We start from the raw sequence: 16837 nt of genomic DNA on the forward strand, positions 1-16837 counted from the left end.
GCGAGTTTGTCCTTGAGGCCCCGCTTCTCTGCGAAAGTTTGTATGATGCTCAAAGCACGCGCTGAGTCGGATAATGAAGGGCCATTGTACACTTTCACTTCGTCGTTGTCGGCATCACTTTCACCTGAAGATGGACGAGGTGCGACGGTGGCAACATTGTCGCTATCCGAGAACTCCGCGGATGTAACGTCAACTTATCGATAACATAAACACGACATGCTGCAGCGAAGACCGTTGAACACCACAACCCCACAACGGCAAACACACTGGTGGAATGAAGAAAAAAAAATTCGTGCAGGAACATCTCTGGGAGTTGTCTAAGTATGCGTAACCATTGTACCAATTGCTCATCTCCACGCAGTGTCAATGTTATCTGGCCTGTACAAACAAACGACAGCATTGTGGCGACACGAACTGGTGCACATGGTGGCGCAAGGTGCATTGATAATGCAAGCAAAGTACTGCAGATGACTGCGCCCGTTGTGCTGATGACGTTCTGATCATTATAAGCCATTATTGCTCATTAGGGCCTTATCCATCCACATTGAACCATTACGAACCGTGATCAAACGCACAACAGCGTTGCCTGCATATAGGGCATGGCTGCGCAGAACGTATCTCGAAAAAATTATGCAGATCCCCCACGCGCTGTAGGAATCGATGTAAGCAAAGCTTTCTGTGCTGGATCCTTTGATTGACTATAATGAGCAGTGATGTTGACGGATAAAGCTTAATTTCTTCAGTGTTTAGGCTAACATGAGAGTGATGAGTTGATGTTAAACATTATCTTGAGTGCACCACTGCTGTTTGTCTACATAGTACACAGAACACACAGGGGGAGATGTTTGCTTGAGACGTCATGCGCCATATTTTATTACCTCTGAGAGTGTTGTCATTGCCTTGTATGGCACATCACATTGTGGCAGAAGTGTTAAACAAATTGGATTATGGGCCTGTACGTGCCAAAACCACACTCAGATTATGAGGCACGTGGTAGTGGCAGACTCCGGATTAATTTTGACACCGTGATGTCCTTTAACGTGTCTCAAAATCTAAGTGCACATGCGTTTTCTATTTCGCCCCCATCGAAATGTGGCTGCCGCATGGAGGTCGTGGGAAAAAATCCACAACCTTCAGCATTGTCATAGCAGCAAAGCTACCACAGCGGGCACAGAAGTGTTTTGATGGTCGACTGCTTCCATAGTGTCTCCTGGACCCTACGGTGCACTTTAATTAATGCGACTCTGCTTCTTTTTGCCTTTTTGACATATTTGCATGGCTTTTATTTTTCAGAAATAGCAGCAACGTACTGTACCGTACCTTGAACTTAAGCTTATCCTGTGTCCCCACAACCGCCTTGCCTTCTCACATCACCTCCCCCCCTATCTTGTAGGGGAACTGCCTGTTCTCCTTCCTCTCATTCTTCCCCTCTTCTACTCTCTACAGTTCTATCTGCGTCCAGTCCGGCCTCGCACGTTAATAGAAAGGGAAGCGCTGCAGTTTCTGCAATGTTTCTGAGGGGAGTCACGGGTTAAGCTGTTAAGCGGCTAATGTGGCGACGGCCAGAAAGCTCCAGAGGGTATCGTGCACATTCAACACGGTAGGGTGAGAACGAGTTTCTCTGGTTGCCTTTCCTCTATTCTACATCTATATACATGCTCTGAACCACCCCCCGACGCAGTGTGCGAGACACCAGCAGCCACAGCAGCAGCAGTGGTAAAGTCGAAGGAAGAGGCAAAGAAAGCTTCACTTTAGAGCTGCCTGCCGACTAGCTGCGCGCACTGCGTTTCCGCCGCTGCACGCTGAAGAGAGACGTGCGGGACAGTTGCTCGCTGCTGCAGGCTTTATCTTGAAAGTGGTTGTCTTATGGGACGGACGGAGGGACATTTTTATCGTTGGGTAAGCATAGAAATTTAAGGCAGGAAGCTGGGCTAGTTGGTGGTTATTCATATAAGGGGATATTATACGAATAACCAGGGGTCTGCGTCCTTTTTTATGCGCTAGTGCAATCTCCCCTTATACGAAGCGTAGATATGCCTATGCATTTAAAAAAAAAAATTTGCTTCTGCGCAGTTACTACTTGAATTGGATTGGATTCGGTTCGATGGCAACAGCGAATTTGCCCCCCTACTGGCAGCTTCGTGCTACCGGAAGCGATTCTCGAAGGCCATGCTTTTGTGCATTGCAATCGGCAGCACCTGTGTGAGCAGGAACTACGTCATGGCGGCCATGTTTAACATCACTATTGCTGGCGGCTGTCGTAACTCGAAAATCAAACTTCTGCACACATGAGATTTTGCCATTTTGTGCCTGTGCATGTAGAACAAGAAATAGTACGCACTAACCATTTGGTGGGCACCAAGCGACTATGGCTTAAGCGGTCAGCCAATACATGGAGTTCAATGGGGGCTGGGTGGGGGAATCTTCGCGACTACATTTAAACCGCAATTACACATTAAGTGGGTATGTATTAATGAGGTTTGACTGTACATACAAGCGCCTGTATGTCCTCATTCTATTCACTGTCTGTGTTTTTTGTGCTTTACCTGCCTTAAGATGTCTTTTAAAAATATACAAAATGTGTGGTTTTGCTTTTGATTGTATAGAATTTAATGTGCATAACATTTATGTGATATAAACAGTTTATGTTACGGAAAGGCAAGCATGTTTGCGTATTTCTGCCTTCCAGTAACATAAATCCCAGCAGCTTGCTCAACTACAAACTGTTCTGTGAAAACACAGGTGCCATCTTAGTAGATTTTTCGCTAGAGGTAGCAGATTTTGTCACTTGATCATGAAAATTATGCATCTCGCAGCTAGTTTATATTTTAGTAGATTATAAGCTAATTTCTAGTGGATTGCACATCTTCAGCGAATTTTAGCATATGGTAGTGGATTTTTGGCTTATTAAAGGGTTCTGCTGAAATTGAGGACGACGCAACGAGCTATGGAAAGAAGAATGATGGGTGTAACGTTAAGGGATAAGAAAAGAGCAGATTGGGTGAGACAACAAACGCGGGTAAATGACATCTTAGTTGAAATCAAGAAAAAGAAATGGGCATGGGCCGGACATGTAATGAGGAGGGAAGATAACCGATGGTCATTAAGGATTACGGACTGGATTCCAAGGGAAGAGAAGCGTAGCAGGGGGCGGCAGAAAGTTAGGTGGGCGGATAAGACGTTTGCAGGGACAACATGGCCACAATTAGTAGATGACCGGGGTAGTTGGAGAAGTATGCGAGAGGCCTTTGCCCTGCAGTGGGCGTAACTAGGCTGATGATGATGATGGTTTAACAAAGTGGAATTGCAGGTGGTGGTGCATGTCTCATTAAAGAAGTTTAGATTTCGACAGCAAGCCCAAGCAGCTATCCGGTACTAAACCTCACCATGCCTTGCCTTGCCTTGTACAAGAATTGGCATCATAGAAAGGGAATGGACAAGCATTACAACTGTAGTGAGGGCGTCAACAATGCAGAACTTCTGGTGTGAAATAAATGATTATCGTGACTCTTCTGGTGAAAACCCATTCTAGCAGACTTTGCTCTGTCAATTATGGTACTGTTCGAAACACAAAAGTTCAGCCACGTGAATTTCTCGAGAATAAAACTCTGAAACAAGCTCGCCCCCAGCACAGTAGCATATTATGGTCATCGAAGCTGGGTTGAAAAGGCACAAAAAATGGTTTGCTTCGACTACAAACTTCCAGAGAGAGAGTTATCCGTCTCACTGGCTGCACCCGTGATGCCTGCAAAGGGGGGGTTGAGCTGTTAAATTCAGCAGGCACTGCTAGCCATTAGGAACACCTGGTCTGCAAAGACCAGAGCCCACGTACTGACGACAACAAACTAGCAGTCAAGGTTTTGACACTTCCATGCATCTCTTCCTGCGCCAAAAAACGGAACCGCTGTGATCATAGATGAAAGATAACTGTTGCGCAATGTTAAGATGCAGCCGAGGGTGGGAAAAAGTTCAGGACAGGAAAGAGCATCACATGCAGCTAAGCTTATTGGAAGCAGAAAGGATCGTATTTATAGGAGAAGGTGGCAACATGTGCAAGTACATATGTGCACAGTAATCTGAAACAAATTTGCATCTTTATTGAATCATACAGTCCAAAAAACTGGCGTTCTTTGCTGCATAAAGTCAGATATATCACTGACACAGACGTTGCATTTCATATTGATAAGATAAGCCTCCATTAATTCCCGTGCCAAAGAATCTTTCTACGAAATATGCATGCAAATGTTGGAAAGGTGTGGCCCACACATGTAGGAATTGCGGTGCATAAGTAAATGTGCACTAATCTTATTCTTGACTGACAGCTCGTGTTCTCTTGCCCTATCATTGACACAGGGGCCTGTTTGGTTGGTATACAGGGTGTCCCAGCCAACTTTAGCCGGAGTTTAAAAATATTCCAATGCACTCTAAGGCAACGCAACCAAATGCATGTTGCTGACTATTGTATGGAGTAAATCGCACTGTCTTTTATATTTGGCTTTATTGCATAGCATAATTAGTCCAGATTAATTAACCATCTTCTGAAGCAACGAGGTTAGGCAAAAAATTCCAATTGAAAAGTTGTAGAGCACTTTGCAAAACGTCTAGTTAGACATTTTCTAACATTCTATTAATTACTAGTGTTTCTCCACTTACTGCAGGTTCCCGCGAAATAAGAAAAAGTGTCGCGTGACCTTCCCACTTGCACATTGTGAGTGCAGTGCTCCCAAACGTTTCTCATACAAACTAACATAGCATCTAGCAGGGTGTGCTGCGGCTTAAAAGGCGACGACAGGGCAGTGACACAGGCGTTAGCTGCGCTGTTTGCACCACCGATGTGCTTCCCTTGTGGCGGTTCATGACTGCAATAAGCAGACACAGCGGCAGCAGACCCGCCTAGATGCTATGTTCGTTTGTACGTGGAGCATTTGGCAGCGCTGAAATCATGGCGCGCAAGCAGCCGTATCAGATGGTATTCTGCAGTAAGCAGAAAAACACTAATGCCTAATAAATAGTTCGAAACTTTCTAATTGGACATCTTGCAAAGCGCTCTACAACCTTCTAATTGGAATTTTTTGCCTAACTTTCTTCAGAAGTTGGTTAATTAATCTTGACTGATTGAGCAATTAAGCAGAATAAAAATAATAGTGTGACTTACTCCATACAATAGTCAATAACATGCATTTGGCCGCGTTGCCTTAGAGTGCATCGGCACATGTTTAAGCTCTGGCCAAAGTTGGCTGGGACACCCTCTATACCCTGCCGCAAGTAAGGGGAATTGTGTACACCCAGCCAACTGGGCAAGTCACATACGGCCTTGCATGCTTTCTTCCACATAGGGTCAGCTTCTGCGGCCCTGAGATGCATAGGCACAAGCAGGCGAGCTACCGTGGAGCCGAACATACAATATGTACTTTATACCTGTTGGAATGCTTAAACTTTGAACATTTAAAGATAATTGTCTGGAAAAAAATCACTACCATAATCTTGTGTATATCTGCAAGAGTTCAACATTTTCTTCTAGTGTTAAACTTCTAATGTGTTAGGATTGCTTTTGTGGCTACAGGATTTGTCTCATTATTTAGTATATACACTTTCTTCTTATTGAAGGTTTTTTAACAAAAATATATGTTAGCAGATAATTTGGTGGTATTGCTAAAAACATTTGTGGATTCTAGTGCATTTCAGGATCCTCGTTGGTGGAATTCTTGACAATGAAGACTTCAACACTGGACGTTCTCACATAAAAGCATTTGTGCCTGCATGGGCTGTCCTTATGTATTATTTTGTGCAGAATAAAGCGAAGTTGGGTTGAAAAACGGCAATTTTTCAACCCAACGAAGTCAGTGTGTTGCAGTACTGAGGCTGTTTTTGCAATATTTTCAGGCAGTAGTGATGAGCTCGATACATTAGATTTTTTTTTTTAAGGTAAAATGTTTATTGCCATTTGAATATTGGCGTATTTGGCGAGGGGGGACTACAGATGGGGGGGGGGGGGTGCATGGTCAATGTGATAATGTTGAAACAATTTTTCTGATGCCCAACACTGGGTGTATGCTCTGGACACATACAAAGCAGCATCATGCAACTTTAGAAAAAAACCTAGGCTACATTCAGGTTGTTAGTTCAAGGTAAATAATTTGTTGAACAGGTGGTGAAAAACTGTGGAGACAGTTATCCTGCAAAGCCTTTACTGCAGTCTTGAAAATTTGTTTCTTACCTGGTGGGAAAGCCTGCTGTCGTGTGCGTGCATGGGAACCCTGGACCTTTGAATCATCTTTCTCGGGGAGCCAGGACACTTTCGAGTGGTGCGACGTCTCTACTAGAGCAATGCATGTTTGACACACACACACTTTCTTATTCAAGGTTCAATCGGTTGAAAAATGAAAACCACAGTGCATATCAAAACTCTTTTATTTGGAACATTTAGATACTTTCCAGCTACTTCTCTACAGAGACATTCGTTATAACGTGGTATCAGCTTTCCTATACCCTCATCATAAAAGGCAGCCGATTGTGCTTTCAGCCAATTCCTTATGCTGGTCTACAGCTTGTTGTCCGAGTCAAACTCCTGTCCTCCTAACCAGTGTTTCATGTGAGCAAAGCGATGGTAACCAGAGGGAGCCAAGTCCGGGCTGTACAGTGGGTGATCAAATACTTCCCATTGAAAATGCTGCAGAAGCTTCCTTGTTGCAGTTGCACTATGCAACCGTGCATTGTGATGAAGGACAACGCCTGATTACGACATGCCTCTTGCTTGTTCTGAATTACCTTTTGTAAACGCTCGGAGGTCACACTGTACGAGGCTGCAGTGATGGTCATGCCATGTTTGATGAATTCCACTAAGGCAACACCATTGCTGTCCCAGAACACAGTAGCCATACACTTTCTACTGGAGAAGGTTCACTTGAACTTCTTTGCTATCGGGAAATCAGGATGCATCCACTGTTTGGCTTGCTTTTTTGGTTCTTCAGTTTTGAAACAGACCCATGCGTCAACCCCTGTGGCAATTTTCAAAAAATCTCCATCATGGTAGTGCTGGAGAAACATTAAGGCTGCACCCATTCGCTGTGTTTTGAGATGGCCGATCAGCATCTCGGAAATCCACCTTGTATAGAGTTTGCGGTACTGGACTCTCTCACTCCCGATGGTATAGAGAGCTGACCATAAAATTTCAGGAAACGAATCACTCAACGCAGAAATTGTGAACCGATGATTTTCTCGAATCGCCTGATCCACTCACTGAACAAGATCATCGGTTGACACTTGTTTCCTTCCCTGCCCACCTGCACCATGAACGTTTGTGCCTCCTGCTTCAAAGTTCCTGAACCATTGCTGCACTTTGCTGTAACTCATTAAAGTTGTGCCATACGCTTTACTTATTTGTCGATGAATTTCGGCTGCATTGCACCCCTCGGCACGCAGAAATCGAATGATGGCACGCACTTTACACTTAGCGGGAGACTCTATTGTTAGAGGCATGTTTGCGTACTCGCTGCACGCTCAGAATTGACAGCTGCGACCCCACATGTTTGATGGCCATACTAGAGATGCTGCGCAACACATCTGCACACAGCATAGTCGGATTTTCACTTTGGTTTTCATTTCACGACTGATTGAACATTGAACCTTTAGAAACAATAACCCTCGTACACACACACACACACACACACATATTTCTTAACATAAGTTAGGACATGTGCACACTTGCTGTAGAGTGTACTGTTGCATGGAATGTGAACAGTAGCAGCAGTTCTGTAAATTTGAGGGGAAAAAATCTCATCTTTGCTCCAACTAAGTTAACCTGCAACCGATTTAGCGACACTCACTGTGTCGGTTTTTATTTTCTTGGGAGACAAAGAGATGAATGCAGCAGCTCACTATTCAAGGGCACTGTGCAGGAGGGTCCAGTGATGCGCTGCTGGCTGGGGCCAGGCTGCTGTGCGCTGGATCCCCCGACGCGGTCCTCGTGCCAGGCGCTGCGTCATGCGGTGGCCACCCTCACCCGCCTGGATGACTTCACCTCAGAGAAGATTGGCTCGGGCTTTTTCTCCGAGGTGTACAAGGTGACGCACCGCACCACGGGCCAGGTGTGCGTGCTCAAGATGAACACGTCAAGCAGCAACCGGCCCAACATGCTGCGCGAGGTGCAGCTGCTCAACCGGCTGTCTCACCGCAATATCCTGCGCTTCCTGGGTGTCTGTGTTCACCAGGGCCAGCTGCACGCCCTCACCGAGTACATCAATGGCGGCAGCCTCGAGCAGCTCATACAGCGCAGGTGGGTTTTGTGCTTGAAGTACACCCACTGTCGAAAGGGAACGTCTTTGGCTTTCACTTTGCTACAGGAAAGTTTACATCTTTTGGGACGTATCTTGCCCCCCAAAATAATTGTCATCTGTCCTTCCTATGCTTTCTTTCTTTAAATCTCTGTGCTCACTAGTTTTCTGTCAAGAATGCCAGTCACTCCTGTAACGCTCACACCCTTCATAACCTGTAACTACTTTCTGTTAAAGAACAGAAAGGCACACAAGTTAGGTGGCGATCATTATTTAGGGACAGGATAAGCTCTAAAGGATGTAGCGCTCTAGCTGCAAGTGCCAGTTGACACTACGCACAATGTGTGGAAAGGTGCCAGCACCACCAACCACATGTCACCTGTTGAAAATGTGGGTGATAGAGGGAAAATATCTTTGCACTTACAAGTTTCCTTTCGCAGCTAACTGTAGGTGGCTGGTAGATGTGGGTCGTCTACCTTTTATTCTGTGAGGTGGCAATTAACAGCAGCGGCTGGCTCGTGGAGCAGCATACTGTTGTTTGGGCCCTGTAGCCTGGGTGATCGGCCTCTTCTCCCGCCATGGTGGCATAGTGGCTGTGCTGTTGCACTGCTTAGCACGAGGCAGCGGGATCAACTCCCGGCCGCTGCGGCTACATATCAATGGGGGTGAAGTGCAAAGAATGTTTGTGTCCCATGCATTGGGAGCACAATAAAGATTCCCTGGTGGTCAAAATTAATCCGGAGTCCCTTACTATGGCATGCCTCATAATCGAAGCATGGTTTTGGCACTTAAAACTCCAAAATTCAATTCAGTCGGCCTCTTCCTTTGGTTGTCATCCCTAGTGTCCATAACTAGCACTGCTACAGAGCTCCCCTCCAGCATGTGGTACATTAAAGAAGAAAAATGTAGTAGTGCAGACTAACAAAATACAAGGAGCAACAAGTCCACATCTGTCCTTAGAACTGTGGATGAACTGATTTGAGTGTGCTATTTCTTGGGCTAGTTGGAATTGAATTCTGGTAAGGGTTGTGCTTTCTAAACACGGACAACAGGAAGGCACACGTATACACAAATGGGAGCGCTCTAGCAACTGATTTTTTACTGAAAATTGATTTTAAGTTGCTGAAACGTGGTACCGTTAACCTCTCTTTTAATAATGTCGTTCAGAAGTCTTGTTATCATGCTGTTAAGATCAGCCTGCAGGAGCAAGCAGCACGTCTGGGTTCAGCAGGACACCCAACGCAGGTGATCATCTCAATTGTAAGCAGCGTGCTTAAGAAAGTGCGGAACTCGGATGGCGCCTCTGTGTACACTCCCAGGAAAATACAGAAGGTGGCGGCCAATATGTACACACATAAGGGGCGCTATAACGTAAAACTATTCCAAACTTTTCTATTTCAATTCTGCTATCAGCCTTCCACGATTGGTCAAAAACTTTTTTCGACCACCCCCACTTCACCTGTCTGTCACGCGACGTCACGAAAACCGCGATAGCTCCCCATCTGATATGATGTGTACACACTGATTATGCATGATTTGAAAGAAAAAAGAAAAACAGTTATTTCTGATTCGAACCCTTTTCGCCATTAGCTCCCGGCTATTGTTAAAAAGTTTTCGGGCTGCGCCCACTTCACCTGCCTGTCACGCGACGTCACAAAACCGCTCAAACTCACTGCGTCAAAGTGACGTGTATGCGATAAAGATGCATTAATATGCCGAACAAAACTGAATTTTCTTTGGAATAGCCGCAGGCTGCCCCGTTCCAAAAGGAATAAAAGATGGCTGCCGCCGATCGCTGAGATGCTGGCTACTCGCACCTGCGGGAGAGTATGGGTGTATTTGCGTATAATAAATCTTCTTGCGTGGTCATGTAACGTTTTCGAGCACTTTCGGCATGTTTACCACCTCATTCTGCCAACTCTTCTTTGCTGAGGGTCAGTTTTAGCGTCATTCTTAAGCTTCCGTTGCATGCCGCCGCGATTTTCGACCAGCCACCAGAAGCTAAGTAAGGGAAAGCCGACCAATCGCAGACGCCGGCACCACCCTCTTCATCCAGTCATTGATTTTCAGTGCACTGGCTCTGCCCCAGCGGATCCCTCTCCACTTGAGTGTTCTCCTCGCCTCTTGTAAGCCAATTAGATATGACAAGCCGCTCAGTGTAGGCAATGTTATTCGTTTTTCAAGCCAACAAAAGTGACCTCCTATGAACGAGGAGAGTGTTTGATTGGTCTGTACAGACAACCCTGTGGGTGACCGCCCGGTGCTTGCATCGGTGATTACGCAAATTTGACGTCAGGAGATTGGAATAGAAACATATTGGAATAGTTTTACGTTATAGGGCCCAAGGTCTCACGCGGGCTGAAAAAAGCAGTCAGTCTGGTCGGTGTGAATGTGTTTTTTTTTTTTTTTTTTTTTAGCATCTAGAAAGCTAAGCCACATGTGCAAGCTCATTGACCCTGTCACTGTAAAGCCGAGAGGGTGCCAGAAAAAGCACCCTTTTGTGCTTTGCGCAGAAGTGGTATGCAGCATACCACTGACCTGTGGTGGGAAATGCATCAGCCATTGGTGTAAATGATAGCTTGAGAGAGTGCAAGCTAATGTTGCATGGTACAGAGATGGGCACCTGTTCACACATTGCAGTGACTGTTTGCCATTATTTTTAAATTGTCAATTGATTTCCAATCAGCCATCACAAAGATAAATGTACACAAAAAATTATAGGAACAAAAGCCATAATTGACAAAGGGGCAAAATGTGTCAGCACACCATCAATTTTCCTTCCAGAAAAGGAAATTTTCTTCTTAAATTTTTCAGTGCGATAGAAGCATCATGTAGCTGTTAAGCGATGTATATATTGTCTTTTCGTGACAATATGAAGATGTGGATTTTCAATAACAAGATCACTTGCTAGAGAGCTCCCATTTGTGTATCCATGTACCTTCCTGTTGCCCATGTTTAGAAAGCGCTACCCTTACCAAAATGATTTGAGTGAACAGGAAATATATATGGCTAGTTACAATGCCTGCTGTGAGGCATCACAACAAATTACGTACCGTACTTACGGTGAAGCATGGCAGGCAAAGTCATGGCACTTGGACTGTCGTGTGCACGCGACCTGTTTTGGGAGAGCAGCACTGATTGTTGCGTTCAGGTCAAGATCATGGTGCAGTTTTGCTGAGGAACAGTTCACGGATTTTTATTGTCTTGTTGTAGTGACGGTACAGAATGAGACAGTACGAAAACTATGCATAACAAACTTAATGCTTTATTGCACGATCCAGAAAAAGTTATGTTCAAGGCACGAATCGGCCTCCCTGGTGCAGCATTCGGCCACAACCTCCTCGATGATATCCACAATTAACCAATGGCCCTCAGTCCCCACCAGTTGCGGAGCACCTGACCAAGGTGGCGGTCAGACCTGTAACGCAGCAGAGGGTGGTAAGAATCTCTCGGTTTGGACAGGCCGCCAATGGAAACTGATCCTTGCAACGTTTAACACCTGAACCCTCTCAAGTGAAGCTAGCTTAGCAGGACTTTTTGTGGAACTATCAGACATTGTTTGGGATATTATTTCATTTCATTTCATTTCATTTATTAATACTGTTAGCCCATTTTTGGGCCGTTACAGGGTGGAAAATATTTGTTGCAAATGCAGTAAATGCATTGGCAATCACAGCCTTACAGACATGCAAATACAAAATAAATTTAGTGCGCACGACCTGCGGTTCACAACAAAATACAGATGCAGTAGTAGAAGCACACGCAGCAACAATCATATTTCCAAGTAGGTGAGATTCGCTACAAACGAGCTGTTGTGGTTAATTTGGTAGTTCAAGGTAAAGGTGTATTGATTTTTCAAACAAACTGACAGAGTCTGTTTGTGTTATGTGCTGTGGCAACGAGTTCCATTCTTTAATTGTTCGTGGGAAGAATGACTATTTGAATGTGTTGATCCGAGCTTGGGGAGTTGTAAGTTGTTCGTTGTGGCTGTTTCTTAATGTTCGGGCTGAGCACTTCGTTATGTACAGTCCGGTGTTTATGTTAAAGAAGTTACCCCGCAAAAGATAGAGGAACTTAAGTCTAGCAACTCTTCGCTGCTCTAGCAGTTGGGGTAATTTAAGTTCTGACAACATCCCCGAGACTGAATCCGTGGACTTGTATCTAGACAGAATAAATCTAGCTGCCCTTCTTTGCACTTTTTCAATCCTTGCTATCTGGTTTTTTGTGTAGGGGTCCCACACGATACAGCCATATTCCAAAGTTGGTCTTACAAGTGTCAAATAGGCAGTTAGTTTCGCTGTCGTGGTTGCCTTCCCTAGTTTCCAGCGTAAAGTCCACATTTTTCTCTCGGCTGCACTACATAAGTTATGAATGTGCCTATCCCAATTTAAATTTTCGCTTATCATTATGCCTAGATACTTGAAGTAGCTTACTTTCTGTAATTTGTGTCCTTCAATTTCGTATTCAAATGGAAGAATATCTTTTATTTTGTTTTTTATTCTTATAAATGACGTTTTGCTGTGATTTATTTTCATTTTCCATTTTGAGCACCAGTCATGGATACTACTTAATGCCGAGCTTAAGGTAATTTGATCTTCTTTGGATGTTATATGTGAGTAAAGCAGGCAGTCGTCTGCGAATAACCAAACCTTAACACCTGAGGAAACTGTCTCTGAAATATCGTTGATATAACACAGAAATAAGACGGGACCGAGCACGGAGCCCTGGGGAACACCTGATGAAACACTCAGAATGCCGGATTTCGCATTGTTGATTTCCACATACTGCGTTCTATTTTTATGATACGATTTAATCCAAGCGACAATAGTACTATTAATTCCAAAATTCTTTAGTTTCCTTATAAGTTCTATGTGTGGGACCCGATCGAATGCTTTCGACATATCAAGACAAATTGCATCTACCTGATGTTTATCGTTGATTGCTTTTGCTAACTCGTGGACTGTTTCTACGAGCTGGGTGATCGTTGACAATTTTCATCTAAAGCCGTGTTGCTTAGGATTAAGCAGATTTTGGCCCTCAAGGTAATCAAATAAACTTGCTGATATTATATGTTCTAGTATTTTGCAGCATGCGGACGGGATTGAAATTGGCCTGTAGTTTTCAATACAATGTTTGTTTCCGGTTTTGTGGACAGGTATAACTTTCGCTCTTAACCAGTCGGAGGGCAATTTCCGCTTATCCAGGGACAAGCTGAAAATAATGTTTAAGTATTTAGACACCCATTCTGCATAACGTTTTAAAAATTCATTCGGGATGTTGTCAGGGCCAACAGACTTTTTTGTGTCAATGTTTAGCAAAAGTGATAATATTCCTTGCTCAGATATAGTGATATCCGGCATGCCTTCCTGTTCGTGGATGGTTTCTGCGCAGAACTTCAGGAGGCACGAATACAGAGTGGAAGAACTCGTTACATTTTTCAGCAATTTCTGTGGGGTCGGTTATGATGTAGCCTCCGAAATCTAGGTACTGAATGCTGTCTTTCATCGGAGCGATATGACGCCAGAAACGCTGTGGTGAACATTTCATAAAAGAAGGTAAGGTCTCAGAAAAATATTTTTCTTTTGCTGAGATTAATTTGCGCTTAAGCAGAGATGATACTTGTGAAATGTCATGTTGTTGTCTTAGGTTGTTTCTTTTCATGCGTTTCAATTTGCGTTTTAACTGAATTATTTCCCGATTAACCCATGGGTTACGCCTTCTGACTGTTTTTTTCTGTTGAGGCACAAAATTTTCTACACAACTTATCGGCCCTAGTGAGATAAAAACTGGTGAGGTTTACACATTGCTCAATAATGGCCATGTCCTCTGCTATAGAGGTTTCCCTGATAAGAAGCAATACAGGGTAGGATTTCTAATCTATAAGGAGATAGCAGGCAATATTGACGAATTCTACAGCATTAACGAGAGGGTAGCAGTAGCCGTAATCAAACTTAATAAGAGGTATAGATTAAAGATAGTACAGGCCTATGCTCCATCATTCAGTCATAACGATGAGCAAGTAGATCAGTTTTGTGAAGATATTGAATTAGCGATTAAAAAAATGCAAACTCAGCATAAAGTAGTAATGGGTAACTTCAATACAAAAGTAGGGAAAAAGCAGGTGGGTAAACAGGCAATTGGCAACTACAACGTCGATTCTAGAAACGCTAGAAGAAAGGTGCTGGTAGAATTCACAGAAAGGAATAAGCTGAGAATAATGAACACCTTTTTCAGGAAGCGTAGCAACAGAAAGTGGACCTGGAAAAGTCCTAATGGTGAAACAAGAAATGAAATTGAATTCATACTTTCTGCCGGTTTCAGCGTAGTGCAGGATGTAGAAGTGATAGGTTGTGATAGGATTTAGAAGTGATTTGAACAGATGAAGAGTAAAATTCGTCAAGAAATAAACAGGTCAACTTAGAGGCAGTAAGGGCAAAAGCAGACAAATTTAAGCTGGTACTTGCAAACAAATATGCAGCCTTAGAACATTGAGATGATGATGATGACATAGAGGTAATGAATTAACTAACGAGGCTGGCTTTAGTCGCAGCAATTGAAGTGGAAGGCAAGGCACCAAGGCAGCTAGTAGGCGAGCTCTCCCAAGTTACAAAGGACCTAATAAGCAAATGACAAAGAATGAAAGTGTCCAACTCAAAAGATCAGATAGAATTGGCAGAACTGTCAAAACTGATAAACAGAGCGAAGATAAGTGATATTAGAAACTACAACGTGAGAAAGACTGAAGAAGCCGTAAAAATGGACGCAGCCTGAAACCAGTGAGAAGGAAACTTGGCATAGGACAAACTAAGATGTATGCACTGAAAGATAAGCAGGGTAATATCATCAGCAATCTCGAAGGTATAATAAAAGCAGCGGAAGAATTCTATACTGACCTGTACAGTAACCAGAGGACTCGAGAGTACTCTATTCGAAACAATAGTGAACAGTATACAGGAACTCCTCCTATAACTAGAGATGAGGTCAGAAGGGCCTTGCAAGGCATGAAACGGGGGAAAACGGTAGGAGAGGATGGAATAAGTCAATTTAATCAAAGATGGAGGAGACATAATGTTAGGAAAACTGGTGGCTCTCTATATGAAGCGTTATCGACTTCAAGGGTCCCAGAAAACTGGAAGAATGCAAACATTACACTAATCCACAAAAAGGGAGACGTTGAAGAACTGAAAAATTATAAGCCCATTAGCATACTCCCAGTATATAAAATATTTACCAATATAACCTCCAATAGAATAAGGGCAACACTGGACTTTAGTCAACCAGGGGAACAGGCTGGCTTCAGGAAGGGATACTCTACAATTGATCACGGGCATGTCATTAATCAGTTTATCGAGAAATCTGCAGAGTACAATAAGCCTCTTATATGGCTTTCATAGATTACAAAAAGTCATTTGATTCAGTAGAAATACCAGCAGTCATAGAGGCATTGCGTAATCAAGAAGTACAGAACAATACCCCGGAAAATATCTACAGAGATTCCACAGCCACCTGAATTCTACACAAGTAGGAAGATACCTATCAGGAAAGTGGTCAGACAAGAAGACACAATCTCTCCAATGCTATGCACTGCATGCTTGGAAGAAGTGTACAAGCTACTAAACTGAGAAGGTTTAGGAGTAAGGATCGACGGCGAATGCCTCAGAAACTTTCGGTTTGCCGATGACATTGTTCTATGCAGCAACACTGCGGACAAATTACAACAAATGATTGAGGACCTTAATTAACAGGGAGAGTGTAAGAGTGGGGTTGAAGATTAATATGCAGAAGATAAAGATAATGATAAATAATTGTGCAAGGGAGCATGAGTTCAAGATAGCAAGCCAGCCTCTAGAGTCTATGAAGGAGTATGTTTACCTAGGTCAACTAATCACAGGGAACCCTGACCATAAGAAGGAAATTCACAGAATAAAAATGGGTTGGATCGCATACGGTAGAAGTAAAACAAAAACATGCAGACATTCAGTTTGTGTGTCTTATTTCTCTAAGCTTTAATTTTTCTATTCAAGCAACCTATTACACAAATAACAGATGTTGCCTAGAATAATTCTCGAAGTCACGTGTCACCACGAGTGACTTCACAGCGAACATGTGTATGTAAGTGCGCTAGCACGTGTATGTCATCCTCTGGCTTGGAGGGTGGTGGCAGCGAGGAGAAGGGAAAACTGCGTTCGGATTAAAATGTTAAACTGTCTGCTCTGCCAAGCAAGCTTGATGGGGCCCTTTCTGTTGCAGTGGCAGTGAAAGCATTTGGCATTCATATACTGACAAGAGTTTGCTGCGTATTTCAATGACCCGCAGTGATAACGTGAGGCGGAAGCTTGCTCAGTGCTGTTGACATTATGCACGTCATATTGTGTTGGTGGTGTGCAGCGTGTAGCGCACGCACTTCAAATAGCAGCTTCAATTGCTATTACACGATCGACTGCTGTTTGAAAGTTAAGCTGATTGTCTTCTGCAAATAGGTTGCATTGAATTTCAGCTCGAAGCAACCTACAAACAGATCTGTCCTTTAAGGCTTGATTGAGAAAAGTGCTGAACTCGCAAGT

General features: G+C 43.7%; 1 protein-coding gene across 2 annotated transcripts in view; it reads left to right on the forward strand.

The window, feature by feature from the left end:
* The window catches only part of cdi (serine/threonine kinase), a 73051-nt gene that overhangs the window by 17511 nt on the left and 38703 nt on the right, over positions 1-16837 (forward strand). For both annotated transcript variants that reach the window (XM_075673358.1, XM_075673359.1), the window contains exon 2: positions 7899-8275. In XM_075673358.1, coding sequence (XP_075529473.1) covers positions 7911-8275 — 365 coding nt within the window. In that variant the 5' untranslated portion in view covers positions 7899-7910. The remainder of the gene's footprint in view (positions 1-7898; positions 8276-16837) is intronic.

This window comes from Dermacentor variabilis, chromosome 10 (genome assembly GCF_050947875.1).
Source record: "Dermacentor variabilis isolate Ectoservices chromosome 10, ASM5094787v1, whole genome shotgun sequence".
In the NCBI taxonomy this organism is placed as follows: Eukaryota; Metazoa; Arthropoda; class Arachnida; order Ixodida; family Ixodidae; genus Dermacentor; species Dermacentor variabilis.